The 21,527-nt window shown below is 40.9% G+C and overlaps 1 protein-coding gene across 1 annotated transcript in view; it reads left to right on the forward strand.

Moving 5' to 3' along the window:
- Positions 1-17,774, forward strand: part of LOC138982575 (nuclear pore complex protein Nup107-like) — a 33,743-nt gene extending 15,969 nt beyond the window's left edge. The window contains exons 12-26 of the mRNA XM_070355896.1: positions 980-1,093; positions 1,294-1,464; positions 3,297-3,502; positions 4,609-4,657; positions 6,639-6,708; positions 7,167-7,282; positions 8,636-8,771; positions 9,287-9,450; positions 10,251-10,353; positions 11,102-11,190; positions 11,513-11,584; positions 12,191-12,367; positions 13,083-13,151; positions 15,309-15,476; positions 17,259-17,774. Coding sequence (XP_070211997.1) covers positions 980-1,093; positions 1,294-1,464; positions 3,297-3,502; positions 4,609-4,657; positions 6,639-6,708; positions 7,167-7,282; positions 8,636-8,771; positions 9,287-9,450; positions 10,251-10,353; positions 11,102-11,190; positions 11,513-11,584; positions 12,191-12,367; positions 13,083-13,151; positions 15,309-15,476; positions 17,259-17,363 — 1,809 coding nt within the window. The 3' untranslated portion in view covers positions 17,364-17,774. The remainder of the gene's footprint in view (positions 1-979; positions 1,094-1,293; positions 1,465-3,296; positions 3,503-4,608; positions 4,658-6,638; positions 6,709-7,166; positions 7,283-8,635; positions 8,772-9,286; positions 9,451-10,250; positions 10,354-11,101; positions 11,191-11,512; positions 11,585-12,190; positions 12,368-13,082; positions 13,152-15,308; positions 15,477-17,258) is intronic.
- Positions 17,775-21,527: the final 3,753 nt, after the last annotated feature.

Genomic DNA, 21,527 nt, shown 5'->3' on the forward strand with positions numbered 1-21,527 from the left:
GGATGCTGTTATCCTGTGTTGAAGGATGCTGTTATCCTGTGTTGAAGGATGCTGTTATCCTGTGTAAAAATGTGGATAGATCTATGGTGATGAACATAATAGCTTACACAAGAGGGAATGTACTTTAACAATATCCTTTGAGTGTAAATTTTAATTTTTTTTTTCAGAACCATAAGCAAAGGAAGTAATGATATTATGAATAAAAACGTTCTATCGTGTTTATTATGAATCGATTGTGCCAGTCTCGCTGAAGAGTATAGAACCCCCCCCTATTGACCTCCAAAAGTCTTAGAAAATTGGGTATTAAAATGGACAGACATTATAAACTGAATATTTAGTCATCTATGATCTTCCCGCAGTGGGGCACTGCGGTTATGAAATTAAAGGCCCCTCCTGTTTTTGGAACCGCAGGAGCTTTCTAGTTTGCTGTTAGGTAGATTTTTGGTTCCTCTTTCCTGTCATGCTCTCTTTTTCTTCATGAATTCTTTTCTTTTTTCTGCCTTCTTGCTCATTCACCTGTATTTTTTCCAAAAATCTCTTCTCTTGCCGCTTGTCTCGCGATTCATGTATAGTTTAATCTGTTAGTGTTCTGATGTAAGCCCAGCAGTAGATAGGTTAAGCCTATTTTAACATACTGGAAACTGGTAATCTTCCAGTAGGTATTAATTTAGTTTTACTAAAGCCTGCTGGGACACAAGTAATGGGTTAGTGCATTTGTAAACAGGAATCGCTTGACAAGTGGCCCCCTTCATCCCCCCCTTCCTCGTCCTGATATGGCTCTGCGTAGTCGGCTGGACGTTAAGCAACAAATAAACAAACAAATCTATGATCTGAAAAGGGGGGGGATTCACTGCAGTTTATCTGATTTTGGATGGTTAAAGCATTTTGCTTCAAGTGCTAGATTTAGAATTTCAGTGTGGTTCTGGTTCCAGCAGTGAAGGAAAACAGGGAGTTATTTGTAAAAAAAATCCTGTTTCAGGACCCAGATGCCCCAGTGCGACAAAGACGTTACCTGGACGACCTTGACAAGGAAGACGAGCAACGTCTGCTGCAGCACCTTTTCATGTGTATTCGCGCTGGGCAGTTGGATAAGGTCAGTGGTGCTTGGCAGAATGTGTATATATGGATTTTCTCTATTCTGTTTTTTTTTTTTTTTTAAATGTGGCATTCTTTTGAGAGAGGGAAAGAGAGTGTGTGTGTCTATGAGATTGTTGTCTTTATTTTTATGGATCTAAGCTTTTTAATGAATTTGTATGTGTTGTTTTTTTAACACTGTTTTAACTTGTTACACAGGCCCAAGAACTATGCCAGAGCTGTGGTCAGGCATGGAGGGCGGCAACACTGGAAGGCTGGAGGCCGTTTCACGATGCCAACCGGCAACGTCTGCAGGCAACACTGGCTCCCATCACCGGCAACCCTCAACGTGATGTGTGGAAGTGTGTCTGCTGGAGGATGGCAGCTGAGGTGAGCTAATGATTTAGGTCTGAGGTGTTTGTGTGTGTGTGTGTGTGTGTGTGTGTGTGTAATCAAAACCAGTCGGACTAATGATTATTTTTCTGTCTGGTATTTGCATATCAGAACCAGTAAAATGCTGGAAATTTTCAACACAAACACGACATAGAGCAGCCCCTTTCTTAAGGTAGATGAATCAGGAATATGGTCATACTTACAGGTTATCTGTGTATTGTTTATGAGCAGAAAGTGAATATTGTGTCTATAATTGGAAAAACAAAAATAGTAACAGGAAAAACTGTGATGTGAAAGTATATGGCAATATATAGCATGACTTCCCTTCTTTGTCTCTGTATTCTAGTGAGAAAATATCCAGCGATATTTCTCCGTAGGCCTTTAAGTTCGGCAATGAGCTAGGCAAAATAACTTGCGCAGCCGCAGAAACAAGAAAAAGGAAATCTTTTATGAAATGATTGGGAGCCACGCAAATTTGACCTTGATTCCGACCATGAACCCGCTGTTGATAATCTGGAAGGTCGTACCAGAAATGCAGATCTATCTCTGGCCGATTCATAGATTCAACCTACAAACTGCGACCTCATCTGTGATCAGATGGCCAAGCAATGCGTGAAATCTTTTATTCTAAAGCCTTATGGCTCGTTTCGACAAGCATTAAACGGATGAAATTAACCACATGCAGTTTATTTCTTCAGAAAATTGCAAACGCATCAATACCGCCTCCGGTTGGGTTCGGTGTTTTTTACAGAAATGTCTTCCACACGATAGATTCGCTGATTTGTCTTACGAAGCCGTCATCAACGAACGAACACAAAAATTGCAGAAGCAAACTCTGTACCTACACGACCAAGACACAAGACTGATTATTTCACAGCTGCAATGCGAACAGAGAACAAAGATGTTTCACTTTTGGGTACTCACGTCAAGTCTTCACCGACAAGCTAGGAACAGACGGAAAAGTCCGAACAAAAGTAAATGACGTCAAAGTCTCTTTCGTTTTGCGTGTAACTTTGTCATGACGTCTTTTTGTGACAGTATGCGCGACAATTTTTTCGCTTCCGGTGTCATTTTAGACTGAAAAGCAACTCAAAAGAAGTAGCAGAGCCTGTGTCTTGAAACAGCCGAAACACTCTTTTGGGTTGCCGTTTCAATGCTAACCAAAAACTTAAAGAAAAAAACCAATGTTCAGTTGCAAAATGACAGCGGATTGAGCATTTATTTCGGTTGATGAAGGTACGATTGAAGTTTCTATTCACTCCGTCAGCCAACAAGACTAGATTTGTAGCAGACGACAAACAAAGTATGCGTTTTTCCTGTCTTGTGATGACGATTATGTCGTTATAAATTATCTGTACGTTGTGAAGACATTTCAAAACAACATTTAGCTTTGATGCGTCACGGGATATATACGTTTTCATCCATGGAATTGGTATTTTTGTCTCGGCAGTGTGAATGAATTCATGATGTCTTTTCCGGACTGACTGGACAAAACTGGCCTTGCCAAGACTGAAACAAAATATAGTTCTACAACTTCTAGGCTTGCGTTGATTATTCTGTCCATGGTGAATTTCCAATGCTTTGTTTCCACATCCAATGACAAATTCTCCTTACTTTGGTCATGCCATATATACTTTACAGCTCAGTTTCATCCATGGTATAGCGTTATATTTTGTCTCGACGGGGTGAAAGAATATAATGACGTCACTCTCGGCAGAGCCTCGAGTGACCCAGTCTCGACAAAATATCACGCGATACCATGAATGGACGGAGCTGTAACTTATACATTCTGAATGAACATTACTAATGAATTTGTCATACACTTGCAGGGAAAGTATGACCCTTTTGAGACAGCCATCTATGCAGTGTTGAGCGGCAACCTGAAGAGCGTGTTGCCGGTGTGTCACTCCTGGTATGACTGTCTGTGGGCGTACTTCCGCACCCTGGTGGACGTCAAGGTGGAGCAGGAGGTCAGACTGCGTAGCATCACCTTCCGCAAACCTGTTGACCTTCCACCACAGTACTGGGATAGACTGTAAGTTCTTCTTCAAGTTTGGACGCTTCAGAAGTGATAGTGAAAAACAGATTGGGTATTACAAGATTTGGACACGTTGGCTGCGGGGACAGGAAGCAAGTAGGATATTCGTCTGTCTGTCTGTGGAAAATATTACCATCAGGAATTCCTGAATTAAGAAAAGACAGGCATTGGAATTGTCCGCCGAACGGCGGATTTCCGCCGAATTTTTGTTTTGTTCCGCCGAAAATGCAAAAGTGTCCGCCGAAAAAATAAAGGGGGGAGGCACACAAAAAAAGCACCGGTTACTTTGGCCTTTGCGGAAAAGCCCGCGAAAACTTTCCGTACTTTGTTCACGCACTGCTACCGCCCGCCTCAGTTATTGAACTTTTATGTTTGAAAGTAAACCAGATTGCACAGATTGTGTTACAAGCTACATTTTCCTGTTTGTCTCAACAGATCAATTTTTTTACAAATTTAAACCATATAATACATGTATATATTTTTTTCTTAAAAAAAGCAAAAATTGGTACATTTTTGTACTAAAAGCTCTGATTCTAAAAACAGAATTTAATGGCAAACTTGGAGCTCAGATGACACCAGATTGCACCATCTTGGTTCTTTGGAGAAAATTTTTTTCCGGGGGAGCATGCCCCCGGACCCCCCTAGTAAGGCTAAGCGCTTCGCGCCGTCGACTTGACGCTTCAGTTATAAATTTTCCGCCTTTTTTACAATTTTCAAGTCCCATGCCTGAAAAGAGTTCCTGATGGTTTTCCTGATTTTTTAACTACACAGGATGTCAAGTCATGCATAAAACCCTTCTAAAGGCTAGGATCTCTTAGCATGTGCAGATTTTCCTGATTTTCAACATTCCCAAGTTTCATCCCTGTTAGTGTTCGTATGTTATCTCTACCAGTTCTCACATTTCAAAAACAAAACAAAAAGAATGATGTTTGGAATGAAAAAGACTAATTTCTGAATCAGATGGATGTGACATTTGAGCAAAATAGAAAGTACATATACATCGACACTATGCTTTTGTTGAATGCAGGGCTCGTAAAATGCACTGTTGCGGCTTACTGCACTAAAATGTTCACCGTTTCAGTCCTTGTGATGGTGTATTTCAGGATGGAAACAACACAGGTTTTTGAGGAACTGGAGGCCAGCACAGATCAGGTAGACATTCCTTGTTTTAAACCATGTTACAAATTGTTCTGTGTTGAAAAGTTAAATTCATTTGTAATCTATTCATTTATCTTTTTGTACTGGTGTACCGTCATCTCTAAGTCTTTGGTGGAGAAGTTTCTTCTGTGAGCATGTTACTAGTTCATGAAGTAAGGCAGGGCGTTGGTAAATTTTATGTCCATTCTTTGGGGTTTCGTGAATATTTTGGGGGATTCAAATTTAATACTTTGGTTATAACTTCTTGTGTCTGACATGTTCTGCCAGTAGTTTGTGAAATGTCCTGTGTTCTGCCAGTAGTTTGTGAAATGTCCTGTGTTCTGCCAGTAGTTTGTTAAATGTCCTGTGTTCTGCCAGTAGTTTGTTAAATGTCCTGTGTTCTGCCAGTAGTTGGTGAAACGTCTTGTGTTCTGCCAGTACTTTGTTAAATGTCCTGTGTTCTGCCAGTGCCAGTAGTTTGTTAAATGTCCTGTGTTCTTCCAGAACTTTGTGAAATGTCTTGTGTTCTGCCAGTAGTTTGTTAAATGTCCTGTGTTCTTCCAGTAGTTTGTTAAATGTCCTGTGTTCTTCCAGTAGTTTGTGAAATGTTCTGTGTTCTGCCAGTAGTTTGTGAAATGTCTTTTGTTAAGTTTGTTAAATGTTCTGTGTTCTTCCAGTAGTTTGTGAAATGTCTTGTTTTCTGCCAGTAGTTTGTTTATTGTCCTGTGTTCTGCCAGTAGTTTGTTAAATGTCCTGTGTTCTGCCAGAAGTTTGTGAAATGTCTTGTGTTCTGCCAGTAGTTTGTTAAATGTCCTGTGTTCTGCCAGTAGTTTGTTAAATGTCCTGTGTTCTTCCAGTAGTTTGTGAAATGTCTTGTGTTCTGCCAGTAGTTTGTGAAATGTTCTGTGTTCTGCCAGTAGTTTGTGAAATGTCTTTTGTTGAGTTTGTTAAATGTTCTGTGTTCTTCCAGTAGTTTGTGAAATGTCTTGTGTTCTGCCAGTAGTTTGTGAAATGTCTTGTGTTCTGCCAGTAGTTTGTTTATTGTCCTGTGTTCTGCCAGTAGTTTGTTAAATGTCCTGTGTTCTGCCAGAAGTTTGTGAAATGTCTTGTGTTCTGCCAGTAGTTTGTGAAATGTCCTGTGTTCTGCCAGTAGTTTGTTAAATGTCCTGTGTTCTTCCAGTAGTTTGTGAAATGTCTTGTGTTCTGCCAGTAGTTTGTGAAATGTCCTGTGTTCTGCCAGTAGTTTGTTAAATGTCCTGTGTTCTGCCAGTAGTTTGTGAAAAGTCTTTTGTTCTTCCAGTAGTTTGTGAAATTTCCTGTGTTCTGTCAGTAGTTTGTGAAATGTCTTGTGTTCTGCCAGTAGTTTGTTTATTGTCCTGTGTTCTGCCAGTAGTTTGTTAAATGTTCTGTGTTCTTCCAGTTGTTTGTGAAATGTCTTGTGTTCTGCCAGTAGTTTGTGAAATGTTCTGTGTTCTGCCAGTAGTTTGTGAAATGTTCTGTGTTCTGCCAGTAGTTTGTGAAATGTCTTGTGTTCTGCCAGTAGTTTGTGAAATGTCCTGTGTTCTGCCAGTAGTTTGTTAAATGTCCTGTGTTCTTCCAGTAGTTTGTGAAATGTCCTGTGTTCTGCTAGTTGTTTGTGAAATGTCCTGTGTTCTGCTAGTTGTTTGTGAAATGTCTTGTGTTCTGCCAGTAGTTTGTGAAATGTCTTGTTTTGCCAGTAGTTTGTGAAATGTCTTGTGTTCTGCCATTAGTTTGTGAAATGTCTTTTTTCTGCCAGTAGTTTGTGAAACGTCTTGTTTTCTGGCAGTAGTTTGTGAAATGTCTTTTGTTCTGCCAGTAGTTTGTGAAACGTCTTTTGTTCTGCCAGTAGTTTGTGAAATGTCTTGTGTTCTGCTAGTAGTTTGTGAAATGTCTTGTGTTCTGCCGATAGTTTGTGAAATGTCCTGTCTTCTCTCTTTTCCTTGTTTTTGTCTGACTGAAGCGTTATGTGTTGCAGCGTATCCGCACAGAGTGTCAGCAGTGCTACCACATCATTCAGAAACACGTAATCCTGGGAGACATGCCTGGTGAGTGGAGTCTGAATGTGTCTTCCTAACACAGTGAATGGGACCCTTTTCGCCTACTTTGACATGATAGAAAAGAAAGATTGTTCAAGGAAGGATTGAAATCTGATTAATTTAAAAACTGTAAATTGTGTGTTTGTGCATGGTTGTCTCTTACCCATTTGGTAGACAGCTCACTCATGTTTCTGATGGGGCCTGGCTGCTGTTGTCTCCTAGTACATGTAATAGTATGCTCAGGTGAACCTTTGCATTCAGATAGCAGATTGTTATAGTGTTATTAAATTTAGCCCATATTCACTTTGCCCGGTTACACAGATAGCAGATTGTTATAGTGCTATTAATTTAGCCTGAATTCACTTTTCCCAGTTACACTTTGACCATGCAATTTTTGAGCAATCTGTCAAGCATGACGCACTGAGAGAGAGGGTGGGGACTAATGACAGCTGTCTGCCGTGTTGCAGCCCTGGTGGAGGTGATGTACAACTGGGTGAAGGAGAGGAAGACGTTGCCCCAGCACCTCCTGCGCTTCATGGCCAACCTTGTCCTCTTCCTCAGGCGCGTCGGCCACGAAACCAACGTCAGTATTCACCATAGATATTGAAACATGATCTTATTTACATTTTATTTGTTATGATGTTAGGTGATATCACACTGAGTTAAGGTTAGTGGTAATAGGTGTGCTTGTTATTATATGAGGACATATGTGTTTTTGTCTTATTGATTGTCCTGATAATTCTTATTAAGTGTGTGGCTTATAATCGTTTACAGGCAGGTTGGGTGCATCAAAGAAAAATTTTCATTTAATGTTTCCATTTTAGTAGACAATAAAGTTCTTGTTATTGTTAGATGTTTTGATGCGTAGGGTAGAAGTTTGGGAGAAAGCTACTATTCCAGGTGGAATGGAAGTGAGATTTGTACAAGAGAGAGGAGTTGAAGTGCGTGAATGCGCTGCAGGGAGAGTGGGGTGTGGTAGGTTTTAGCACCAGTGAGCAAGAGTTCAGAGTGTAATTTGCATTGATTTTGCATACAGATGAATTGTAAAGGCTTGAATAAATGTCCACAATTTATTTGAAAAGAGAAGAGAGAAAAAAAAGATAAAGAGATTAGAATAGGACTGAAATTTCGAATTATTTTGACTGGTGCAAACTGTGAAGGACAGAAATGTTTGACACTTCAGTACAGGGGTACCTGCGATGTGAGGCCCCTCGGATGAGGAAACGTATCCAACAAAAGGACACCTCTTGTCCCTTTGTCTAGTATCTTTGTCATTGGCAATGTTGAATGTAGGGACACATTTGGCTGGTCCCAATGGTGTCCTGTCATCACAGGTACCCCCTTTTAAGACCCCTCAGTGTAAGACTCTCCCCCTTTTAAGACCATGTTTTCTGAGACTTTTTGTTGTCTTAAAAGGGGGGTTCCACTGTGTACACTGTAAGGACTGGGTGGCCGAGTGGTAACGCACTTGCGCTCGGAAGCGAGAGGTTGCGAGTTCGACCCTGGGTCAGGGCGTTAGCAATTTTCTCCCCCCCTTTCCTAACCTAGGTGGTGGGTTCAAGTGCTAGTCTTTCGGATGAGACGAAAAACCGAGGTCCCTTCGTGTACACTACATTGGGGTGTGCACGTTAAAGATCCCACGATTGACAAAAGGGTCTTTCCTGGCAAAATTGTATAGGCATAGATAAAAAATGTCCACCAAAATACCCGTGTGACTTGGAATAATAGGCCGTGAAAAGTAGGATATGCGCCGAAATGGCTGCGATCTGCTGGTCGATGTGAATGCGTGATGTATTGTGTAAAAAATTCCATCTCACACGGCATAAATAGATCCCTGCGCCTTGAGTCCGAGTCTGGAGATACGCGTGCGATATAAGACTTCATTTATCATAACATAACACCTTCGCTTCTTATGGTGTCTACTGTGTTTAACCAGGAGGAGCTGTGCACAGTAATCTTGGAAGCCTACGTGGAGCTGCTTATTAAGAGCGACCAGAAGCGACTGATTGCACACTACGTATCCTTCCTGCCACCGCACCTGCAGGTCCAGTGGTACGCACACTTCTTGGAAGGTGAGTGGGGATTATCTGCGTTTGTTTAGTAACTGGAGCCAGGGGTTTTGTGTACTAAGCCTGTGAAGATATGATTGTAGCTAAGGTGTCAAGTTTTAAAAGCTGATGTTTTGATGTGAAAAGGAAAAGATTCTTGCTTTTAATGTAAATTGCAAAGTGGATTACAATAATACAGTGTGGTAGAGATTGAGAGTGGACATCGTAGCATCGTGAGTGTATTCATTCCACTTGTATTTCTTTCTTCTCTGAATTTTTTTTCTTTCTGAAAAAGTGTTTTGGTTGGCAACAAAAATGTACGCTTGACTGGGTCACAGTACACACAATAGTAGTTGGTCTGGGATGGGGGAGAGGTGGTTTTCTAAAAGAAGATGTCACTTCATGGTTTTAGTTGCTCTGGATTGTGTGTACGTATAACTATAACAGTCCCAAGTATTGAGAAAGCGTATGAAATCCACTGCACTGCATTCTTGTCCATTACCTGATTGCTAGCCAGGTATGAACTTTGGTGAGTGCAGGTGTGAAGGGTCAGGAGGAGCGCCAGGTGTGCCTGCAGCTGGCAGAGGAGGATGGTCTGGATGTGGCCGCCATCACCAAGCGAGTGGTGGAAAACATCCGCAACAGAGACGCTGCTGTGGTCGACCCCAACGTCTCCATGGCCATCAACGTTGCCATCTCAGAGGTGAGAGAACAATGTGATTCTTAGTACTTTGAAGTTTTAACCTATGTGGTTTTTTTCTTTGTTGTCCTATCCCTATCAGTGAATATCCCAATAGTTCTTATAACAATGTTCGTTATAATCATTTACACTTACAGGCAGGCTGGGTGTGCAAAAGAAAATTTTCCATTATAATGGACAATGAAGTGTTATTGTTATTGTTGTTACATTAAGCTGTCACACTGGCTTTTGCTAACTTTCATGTCTGGTGCATTAGTTCCATGCAGTTAGCAGTCAGACTGGTGTGTCCGCTTAGTTTGGGGCAATTAGCTATCAAACTTAGCTCTTTTGCTAAAATTCACGTCTATTCATGTCTGCTGTTAGATTTGAGCGGTTAACTGTCTGACATGTTTTCCCTCGTAATTTTGGATGTTTGGTAAGTGAGAAAATGCGAATGACATCTTGCAGGCTACCAAAAAGTATCTCTGTGTATATGAAGTGCCCAGCTGCCTTCACAGACTTTAACGGAATGCAAACGCTGACAATGTTAGCTCTATTAGTAATAATAAGCTTTTTTCAGATGGTTTGGGGCTTACTTGCCACGGTCTGCTTTGAAAAAGTCTGCTGGCTTGTAAGTTAGGCTAATTTAAAAGAATGGCAGGAGTATTCAGGATATTTACCACATAACATTTCTGTTTTAAGTTCATAATAGATAGAATGCACATGTCAAGTGAATGTTTTGTTTTGTTTATGATTGAGCATTCCAATAACAAAATGTTAATATTTTATGAGCCTAAATACATTGATCTTGAACTTTTCCTCAGGATGACCGGCAGAAGATTGAGGCGATCGACTGGCTGGTGTTTGACCCTTCACAGCGAGCCGAGGCTCTCAAACAGGCCAATGCCGTCATGAGATCTTTTATCTGTACGTTGGGTTTCACGTGCTCACATTGTGCATACTGTTCTGGTCGTTAAACTTATTGATATTTGCTTAATCATTGACAGAATTGTTGATACAGGGCTCCTATGGGTTCAGACAGTTGAAGGATCAGTTTCCAGTTTGGGACATTTTTGTTTGTTAATGTTTTTGAAAGGGAAGTCTGTCAAGTGTGCTCCCAACACCCTGGAACATAGACAATGAAGCAGCGCTCAACATTGTGTTAACCCTTACACTGGTGCAATTCTCTAACACATGTTACATAGCCACTGGTGAATTAACAGAGAGAAAAATAAAGAAAAAACGGTCATATAGGTTTTCGTATCCATGGGAGGTAATCGGAACCAACCAAACAGACTGAGCCAGTAGCGCAACATATGTCGTGACAACCAGGTGTCAGTATACGTAAAGTAACGCGACATATGTCGCGACAACCAGCCTAAGGGTTAAGTAATCAGTGAATCTGTGACTGCTATCCTCAATAGTACGGTGAATGATATCTTGGTATGAGTTGCAATTACTGACATGCAGAATATTATTTGTACAGTGAGTAATAACTTGGTATGAGTTGCAATTACTGACATGCAGAATATTATTTGTACAGTGAATGATATCTTGGTATGAGTTACAATTACTGACATGCAGAAGATTATGTGTATTTTATCATATTTTAACCAAATTATAATGTGGATGATGTTTTTGTTGACTTTTCCCTGCACTGTTCATTTGATTTTAGTGGTCAAAAAGCACAATGCAGCTCGAGAGGTGTTCGACAAACTGCCAGCAGACAGCATCAATGTTGTCTACAAGATCTGGCATGCTAAGGTCAGTCCTGTGTAGATGGAAAAGAAAGTGGTTGTTGCTTAGACTGGAAAGAGAACTTTCAATTTATTCAAGGAACCAGCTGCGTCTGACAGCTTATGACATCAAGAAATTTCAAATTTGATTTGAAAGAAAACATGCAACGGGACACTGATGGGGAAAGTTTGAAATAACAGGAAAAAGATATGTGGGAAGTTGATGGTCTCTATGTAGGAACATCTGAATTGACCAAAAATATGTTATCATTGTATTCCAAGATGCAGTTTAATTTTTGTTTGTTACTTTTTTTCCTAATTTAAAAGTGTTTGTTTTTGTCTTTTTCCAGACGGGTTCCACCAGCCTTCCTCCAGCAGATGACAATGCTGTCAGAGAGTACATGTGCACGAAGGCGTACCTGGTAATGTTAGATGCATTAACATACTGCAGACACTGCATACTGTTTTTTCTCATGATCAACAAGTGTCCTTGCTAGTTGCTGAAGTATGTGTGTTGAGACATTCATTAAACTGTCACAAAAGACTAAAATGGGAATAGACTCATGAGACGGAGCGCATTGATTTTGTACAATTTCAATTTTTTCATCTCATGCAAGCATAGGATAATCGCATACTGGTTTGGTTGCATACTCATTGCATATCTGACAGGCACATGTTCAAATTGTCTGTTGTCATGTTTTTATTTTTGTGTTCCTCACTCTCACTAGTCTTGGTTAGTTCTCCTGTTTCTTCGCTTTGAAAACGGATGCACTCAATGTAATTTCTAATTAGTAGGTTATGGGTTCTCGTGGCCAGAAGACGGGTGGTATGCATGAGAAAATGCCCAACTGGGTGAGAACCAAGGGTTGGATCGGTTGAAATGGAGATTTGTTTGAGATTTCAACTAATCAGACCCGGTGCTTGAGTTCCCAATTACACGCTTTCTCATGCAAAACAACCATGTTCTCAGTCTTGTGTGATGTACGAGAAACGCCTGTATTAATTTGTTTCTTCTCTGTTCTCTGCAGGACGCCATGGAGAGTTACAACGACTGGTTCTCCCTGTACCACCACAGCAAGCCCAGCAAGCCCAGCAGCGCTGAAGTAGGCAGCAGCTTCACAGACCGCGTGGCCTTTGAGCACCGCCTGAAGCAGTACGACCAGGACTTGGAGCGGTGGCAGTACAAACTTGTCAGACAAACGCAGGTAACCGACTGCTTGCATCTTCTTTCTCTGTGTATTTTACAGACAAACACAGGTAACCTACTGCTTGCATCTTCTTTCTCTGTGTATCATCCTTTTCAAGTCATTATTTTGTCTGATGTTCAGACTAATTGTTTGGAATTGGATAACTTAGTGAGTGGTCTGATTACAATACTGTGAGAGGCTTGACCACTTTATGCACTGAAACAGTCACGGAAGAATTGTTGTCAAAATGTATGCCTAAGATGAAAACAAATTGGATGATTTGGTGAGATATCTGATTACAATACAAGTAGTTGTAGCCTGGGCTCTGTGAATCACAGCCTGAAGGCTGGACGACTTTATTCACTTAAAATATCTTGGAAGAATTGTTGTCAAAACTTGTAGGTAAGAGGAAAACTGGATAGAGAATGGGGTGGGTGTAGTGATTTGGTTTGGTAAAGTTCCAAGAATGAACAAGAACAGGGCAAAGTAGGTACCGCTAACCTTTTTGTGTACTTTTGTCCTGTTTTATGTGGATCAATTGCATGATCTTTGCTGTTGATCCATGAGCTCTCAGCAACAAATGACAGAGAAGATCGAACTTGTGTACACATAATCAGAAACAAAAACGATCAGGAAAGCTCAAAATTAGAGTGTTACTGTGAAGGTTTAGCATTAACTGTTTACAAGTGTACTTTTGAAGCTTTTCAGAAATTTTTTGTTGTTGTTGTTGCAGACCACCAAAGACCGTGTCTACAATGTCTTGCTGTTCATGGATGGCGGATGGATGGTAGACAGATATGAGGTAAGCTTAGTTATCATTCATTTATTGTTACAGTATTTCTCTATCATCAGCTTCTTCCTCCTGTGGTCCAAACACTTCTGTCACCTTGCATTACACGTGAATTGACGGAAGGCTTTGATTCTTCATACAGCAGTCCCTCTCATGAACGGACACCCTTGGGCCATAGCAAAACTGTCCGTACATTGCAGGTGTCCGGTCACGGGAGGGGTGACCACACCACCCCCTCCCCCACACACTCACACAGAGACACACAAACAACAGGATTGAGTCTATGCTGATCACTTCTTGTGGCTACTAAACAATAACAATAAACTCCTAATACTTCTTTAAACGTTCTGTAAAAATGATTTGTATGAAAAGTGTTGAAAAGAAGAGATCAAATAAATCCTCAAGGCAGAACACACTCACCATGCACTGACATACGAAAGCAGCCACACAAACACAGCAGGGAGGAGCGTGTGCAGATGCTTTGCAAGAATAAGCTTGAAAACCAGTTTGAATAAATAGCAGCAGATAGAGCTGCATGTCATAATCATGTAATTTATTTTCTTCTTGTCTGGCTTTATTGACTGCGTGGCATGGCAGTGACTTTTCACTCTTCCGAGTCGAAAATAGACTGTACATAACACAGCTCCCACTCTCCCTCACTAATGCCTACCCCAAGCGGTGACAACTGATGCTTGTGAAATTGTGTGGAAGAGTACACCTCTCTATTTCTCTCCAATGCTCTTCCTGCTGACATGCAGTGACACCGGACACCCCACAGAGTTTAGCCAGCTACCCCTCCACCACCCCCCTTCCTCTCTCTCACTCCCTCCAGCCATGTACTGTTTGGGGCTGTGGCCAGAGAGGCCAGCTGCACTGTTCACTCAGAGCAAAACCAGTTGACTGTGTCGTAACTTTTGACAAAGCAAGACAACTGAAGGGTTCACAGATTAGGCAACGGACTCACTGGTCAAGGCTGAGGAGAAACAAGAGTATCTTGTCAATGAAAGAGGTTACACACACGATGCTGAGAACTGTGGCCGGTTTTTCACTCTCTTTCGCTCAGGACCTTCATCGACTGTGGTTTCTGTTGTTTACGTCCAACAGACAAGAATAAAGAGCACAGTGCAGTTTCATGTTGGCATCTTCGCATGTACTCCACTCCTGACCAAAACTAACACACACCCCCCCCCCCCCCCCCCCTCCTGATGGGTACACGTGCACTCAAGTTATCAGTGACTGTCATCACGCCATTGCGGCTGTGATCTTTATACGAAGAGCCGGACTGCTCTGTTATCGATTTTGTTGTGGTGAAAATTTGACGATGGTCTGTCCGTACATTGGAGTTAAGACCTGCTGTTGGGACCGAAAATGAGTGTCCGCGTCCACGTTTTGCAGGTGTCCGTTTAAGGGGGGGCAAATATAGAAGGAAAACACTCCGTGCCGAGCAAATGTGTCCGTACATGTCAGGTGTCCGCTCACGCCGGGGGCCGTACATTGCAGGGACTGCTGTAACTGAAAATTGTTCACTGTCAAACTGATCCCAGAAGAGCAAAAGTCACTCCATGGTAGTGGTGTGTCTAAAAACAAAGGCAAAAACGCCTTTCAGGCAGTTTTCTAACCCCATGCTCCATCTTCACTAACAACACACAAGGACTGTCCACAGTATCTTAGGCCAAAAAAAATAGGTGTGGTTAAGGTAACATAGCCAAACAAAATAGGGTAGGAAGGTAGGCAATCACTTTTTATTTTTTTATTTTTTTTTCTAATGTGTACAAATTAAACCTACTTGACCGAGAAATAAGTGTGCGACTCAAGTGCTTTCGCTTTCATTGCGTTTTCTGCACTCGTTTTCTTTTTTTTTTCTTTGTTTTCTTTTCTTTTGACAAATGTAAAAAATAAGTTATAGGGTCGGCCCCTAAAAATAGGGTAGGTCGGGTTACCGTAACCACACCTATTTTTTTTAGGCCTTATGTTCCACTGGGAATCACAAGAAATGTAGACTGCTGCGTAAGTCCTATTAGCTGGTTTGACAGGACTTTCTGGCATTTTCTTCAAGAATCTTTTGGTGATAGACTGCATCTCATGTTCTAATCGTGACTGCTACGTCATTCCTTTAAGCAGACTTTACTTCAAGAATCTTTAGGTGGTTGACGGCATATTATTTTCTAGGATCCTGATGACGAGGAGTCTCGGCCCCAGCAGTTGGCAACGTTGCGTCGCATGCACATTCCAGCGTTGTGCCTGAACTTGCACCACATGCTTCACTCCAGTCGGCTCTACTCCGAGTGCCTGCAGCTGGCCGACTCCATTGCTTCCGAACACTACCAGCTCTACAAGGTCAGTGTCTACATTCTTTCTTTGCTGAAACATTTGTTTTATGGTGACTCGTAAAGTTATTAGTGTTCCAAGTACAGTGGAACCGCCCTTTTATGATCATGGGTGGGATTCTTCCAGTATATTCCGGAAATCCGGATTTGTAATGTCTGTGGTGATGTTTTTTTGGTTGTAAATTATTCAAATCCTTCAGCTCCTGGGGGCCCCCAGACCCCCCCCTTAAAATTCTTCAGGATTCATGACATTTTTCAGTCCCACCCATGTATGATAATTTTTAAAAATCTGAGAAAATCAGGTCTTTCAGTTGCAAAGGAGGGAGTGTTACTATGGGGGTCATTTTACAGAGGTTATGAACAGAAAGTCAGAAAACAAGGTCTTAAAAAGGAGGGAGTGTTAAAATGGGGGTCATTTTACAGAGGTTATGAACAGAAAGTCTGAGAAAACAAGGTCTTAAAAAGGAGGGAGTGTTAAAATGGGGGTAATTTTACAGAGGTTATGAACAGAAAGTCAGAAAACAAGGTCTTAAAAAGGAGGGAGTGTTAAAATGGGGGTAATTTTACAGAGGTTATGAACAGAAAGTCAGAAAACAAGGTCTTAAAAAGGAGGGAGTGTTAAAATGGGGGTAATTTTACAGAGGTTATGAACAGAAAGTCAGAAAACAAGGTCTTAAAAAGGAGGGAGTGTTAAAATGGGGGTAATTTTACAGAGGTTATGAACAGAAAGTCAGAAAACAAGGTCTTAAAAAGGAGGGAATCTTAAAATGGGGGTAAGTTTACAGAGAGTATGAACAGAAAGTCTGAGAAAACAAGGTCTTAAAAATGAGGGAATCTTAAAATGGGGGTAAGTTTACAGAGGTTATGAACAGAAAGTCAGAAAACAAGGTCTTAAAAATGAGGGAGTCTTGAATTGGGGGTCTTAAAAGGGGGGTCCACTATAATTATTTGGTTTATAGTGAAACACACCACTCATCCTTCCACCCATCTATGTAGTCCAGACATATGCAATGTTGTTTCTGTCGCTGATTTAAAAGGTGTATCGATCTCATAACAAAATTCTGAGTTTATTGGATTGGAAACGGGACCAACATTAAGATTAGAGAACTTGGCTCATAAATTAAATTTTCATTGATGAATTCAGTTCCAGTTTGAATGCTTTCTTGTATGCGCCAGCCAGTCACTAAAAATAATGTCAGATAAAAATACTAAACAGCCATATTAATTCACAAGTCTTAGCATACTAGCCAATCCGATTCTCTGATTCATTTTTTTAATCTCATGGAGTGAGTGGCGACCTCCAGTTATAGACTGGAGAATGAACCCTTGGTTCAGGGATCTAGACTTGATACAGGACCAGCTTCCAAGCATCAGACGGGTGCGTGCCCCATTGGCGCACACCACAGGAATGCCAATGTGTCATTTTAAAAAAAACGTGGGAATGGCACGGGTGTGCCGAAAAAATGAAGCACTGGTGGTATGCAGGATTGTATATGTGTGGTGAGGGAAAGTCATAACTTACAAGCGGCGGCATGCATTACCTCTTCTACATAATGCGTGTAACTAAAACTAACTGATGGTTCTTTGCATCCTCTCAGACTTACCGAACTCTAAACCTAAAATGGACATTGTCTGGTGATGCACACAAAAACCGAGTGTGTATATCTACTGAAACAATTCATAAATAGTTTGTGTTTTTTAGGTGTTTTTGCAAGATTTTGTACAGATGTTATATATTGGTCGTTTCATAGATCTTACGCAATGTTTAAAATGTTTGCTCATTCTATTGTAGGAATTCAACAAAGATGACCTCCAGCAGTTGTTGCGCCAGATTCGAGAATCATCTCTTTGTCTCCTGGACCAAAACAAAGACCCCCTTGGCTACGACCTGGTGTGAAAGGCTGTTTTTGCAAGCAGAGTTGCAACATTGTGAAACTGAAAGCGTTCTTCCTTGAGCTGGTGTGCATGAATTTGTTATGGGATTGAAACTGGAGGCTCCAGTCATTGAAAGTATGAATGATCTCAGAGCTGTAGATCAGAGACATGGATCAGAGTCATGTGTAAAGGCCTTGCTGTTATAAAAAGAAACTAATGACCAAGAAAAAATTATGTGCCTTGATAATGGTAGCAACTAGACATTCTCCTTTGGCTTGAATGTTCTACCTTGTCTGGTCTTGGGGAAGAGACTGTCTGTTGAGATACTGTGTTGAATATTATTTAGATCTGCTCAAAGTGGAAGTGGTTTTGACTACCGGCAGGTTTCACAATCTTCAATCACAGACTTCCTTTTTTTTCAACAAAATCAATCTTGACAGAGATCTTTGAAATAGTGTTTTTATTAAAGCCTTACATCCTCCTGGATGGAATCAAGACAAAAACTTGTATGGAGACGCATTCTTGTCGACATAATGTGATAGCTTGTTACAGTACTCTATCAAACAAAGGGATAGACGTAAACAGAATTGGGTAACGATTTATTCAAAGAATATTGTCCAGAGGCTTTAATAAATTAAGCAATAACAATGCAAGCAAAATATCATTTCCGAGCTCAGTGAAAAAAGCAGCAAATAAGGACTAATTATGGGAATTCCGTTCTTCTGAACTGCTATTTCGCTGTGATGCACGTCATGAGCATACCTTCAAAAGTAATAATGTTAATTGCACTCCATTTCTCACTTTACAAAAAAAAGTAGAATCATTGACCAATAGAAAAAAACGAGTTTGGAATTTTTTTTGCATATTCTTGGGGAATAAATACCTGAAAATGTAACCCTACCCTCTAAATGGTGACATCATGACAGCGAAAAAAAATATACAGAACAAGTCATGTGAAGCGATAATAAAACATTAAGTTGACGGTTTGAAACTAAAAGATCAACATTGGAATCAGGGACGAGTCATTAACAATGCTAGTGAGATTTGGCTAGCCGAAACCAGAAGACCGAGACGGGTTGCCTCCGCGAAGCATATGAACAAAACGGGCGATTTTTCTCATTTGAGCAGATTTTCACACTAAGCATGACATATCTGTTTATACATTGGGATCCAGGAAATCCAAAGGATACAATGCAATAACTTTTGAATCTGTAATCAAAAGTGTTATTGTTATTTGCAATTTTTAGAATGTTATGTACCAAATTTTATAATACATTTCATAACTTGACGAAATGTAAAACAAGTCGCGTAAAGCGATATAAAAACATGTAGTCAATCTATAGGCATCAAATTGAAGGATAAACTAAAAAAAAAAACAGTCCGATCGGCGAGACTAAATTCAGATAGTCTCGGTTAACCATACCCGAAAACCGTCACGGATCACACTCATCTCCGCGAAGCATACTCAACCTGTTTTCTTTAATTCTGAACGCGTTTTTAAAGTAAACATAACATATGTATATATATATTTTAAATCAGGAGAAGATAAGAAGTACAATGCAGTAGTGTTTGAATCTGTAATGAAATATTCGTTTTTGATGACAATTTTAATGAGCGAACTAATTCACTTATTTTCAAGCTACCTGGCTCAAATGCAATATCAAAGTCCCGACTTAATCAAAGATTACTTAACAGGTCCGCCTCAACTATCACGAAAACGGAAATGACGTCATCAAAGACTGTGGCAGAGTACCTTAACGCAGTCCTAGTATATCCACTACTGACTGAACTGTGGCATAGTACCTGGACGCAGTCCCAGTATATCCACTACAGACTGAACTGTGGCATAGTACATCGACGCTGTCCCCGTATATCCACTACAGACTGAACCCGTTAATGTCTTGCATTTTCTACAACAACTACTCTGCACACATAAGAAAACCCAACCCCTCTCGCACGCACACATGCAAGTACGCACGCATCAACACTCACGCATCAACACACACACACACACACACACACACACACACACACACACACACACACACACATAAGCTAACACAAACGAACACGTGCGCACAACGTTCGCGCGCACGCTTACACACACACACACACACACACGCACGCACGCACGCACTGCAGTGCACGCACACGCACACACACACACAAACGAACACGTGCGCGCAACGCTCGGCCGCACGCACACACACACACACACACACACACCGGCACACACACAGTTAGATAATACATCATCTGATATGTTTCCTTGTTCATATGCTTTTTTCAAGTCATAAACGTAAACAATGAATGGTTTTACTGGGATTTTGTGCAGCGTTTTGTATTATCTGCGTTGTTGTCGGATTTAAATACTCTCTCAAAAACTGGGTATCTAATCACGACCGATAAGATTTTCCCCTTTTCGATTAAAAAGTACAATGAGATTTAGTCAGAACCATAACATTATTCTTCCAAAAACACTTATTAACATCCATGTAAAAGAAACACAACTCTGTTCATCAAATTATCTCACCCTTTGCAAGAAACGTATGGCGAAGGCACATTTCGCGCCGCGGTGCAGATGACGCAATTAACTCTCGTGACGAAACGATTGGTTCGTGACGTCGCGTCATCAACCGTTCATGAATGGCCCTTGTATGAATGGCATTCTTTCTGTTGGGATGACGTGTGAACCTCATCATTAGTGACTTGGAAAATCGGTCGGATTTAGGTATCCCCGAAGTCGGTCGGAATTGGATACACTTACCCTACACTCTTCCACACTGACAGGCGCGCGCGCACGTACGCACGCACATATGCAACAATAACAATGACAAAAATCAAACTTTTAAAAGCACTTGAAAGTTAATAAACAAAGCAACTATTGATTCCCTACGATTATATGATCGTGACTGGCTCTCTTTCCAAGTTGGAACAGTTTTCAATCTGCTGTCTGACGTCATCAAAGTGTTGAAAAACGTACGGTGATGTCTATAAAACTCTCACTTGACCACAACATTCACAATGCAGTGCATTCAAGGATTGAAAAAAACCCACTGGCGTTGATCAGACACAGTCACTGAATGTTGTTATTTTACAAAGGAATCTGCTTAACATTTGGTAAGAAATGACCGTCAATAGTGCCGGGCGGTCGTGAGAATTCAAGGTTTTCAGAGACAGACAGTAAATAACGTGCTCTGAAATAAACACATGCCGAAAAATTCTTTTGTCAGCCAGTTGATCATCTGCCTGACAACGGATAGGAAGTATAAAATTGGTCGCATCATGGCAATTTGCTGCATATGGCGGTCATAGCAGACGATTTGTCTTCAGGACGGTCGTGAGAAAAAATGAGACAGACACCTTGCCCGAGTGACTAGACAGTAAATAACGTGCTCTGAAATAAACACATGCCGAAAAATTCTTTAGTCAGCCAGTTGATCATCTGCCTGACAACGGATAGGAAGTGTAAAATTGGTTGCATCATGACAATTTGCTGTGTATGGCGGTTATAGCAGACGATTTGTCTGCAGGGCGGTCGTGAGAAAAAATGAGACAGACACCTTGCCCGAGTTACTAGACAGTAAATAACGTGCTCTGAAATAAACACATGCCGAAAAATTCTTTAGTCAGCCAGTTGATTATCTGCCTGACAACGGATAGGAAGTGTAAGATTGGTTGCATCATGACAATTTGCTGTGTATGGCGGTTATAGCAGACGATTTGTCTGCAGGGCGGTCGTGAGAAAAAATGAGACAGACACCTTGCCCGAGTGACAAAATGACCAAGCGCAAGTAGAATAAGCCGTAGTTAGCCTTTCAAAACCCTTTCATGTCGTGATTTGATGGAAATTGCTACTTATTAAAAGCATGTTACGTCCAAACCTTTTAACAGCCATTCCAACTGAACAGATTTGTAATTAACGTTTTTGAGACAGACACATTTAGAAAAAAGACCGTTTACTTCACATGCGATTGTATCGACTAAACATAAACACATTCATTGTTTTTTTTAACTAAGTGTGTTCATCTATCTCTGTTCTTTGGTTTCTAATGTACTTTTCACTGGATTTCTTTGTGTGTTTTTGTACTGGTGCCTTTGTCTATTGCAATGTGGCTAAAAAGGGAAATCGTGTCTGTCTCATTTCTCACGACCGACCTACCTTTTTCGCTGGTGGGGAATACAA

This window comes from Littorina saxatilis, linkage group LG12 (genome assembly GCF_037325665.1).
Source record: "Littorina saxatilis isolate snail1 linkage group LG12, US_GU_Lsax_2.0, whole genome shotgun sequence".
NCBI classification, from domain to species: domain Eukaryota; kingdom Metazoa; phylum Mollusca; class Gastropoda; order Littorinimorpha; family Littorinidae; genus Littorina; species Littorina saxatilis.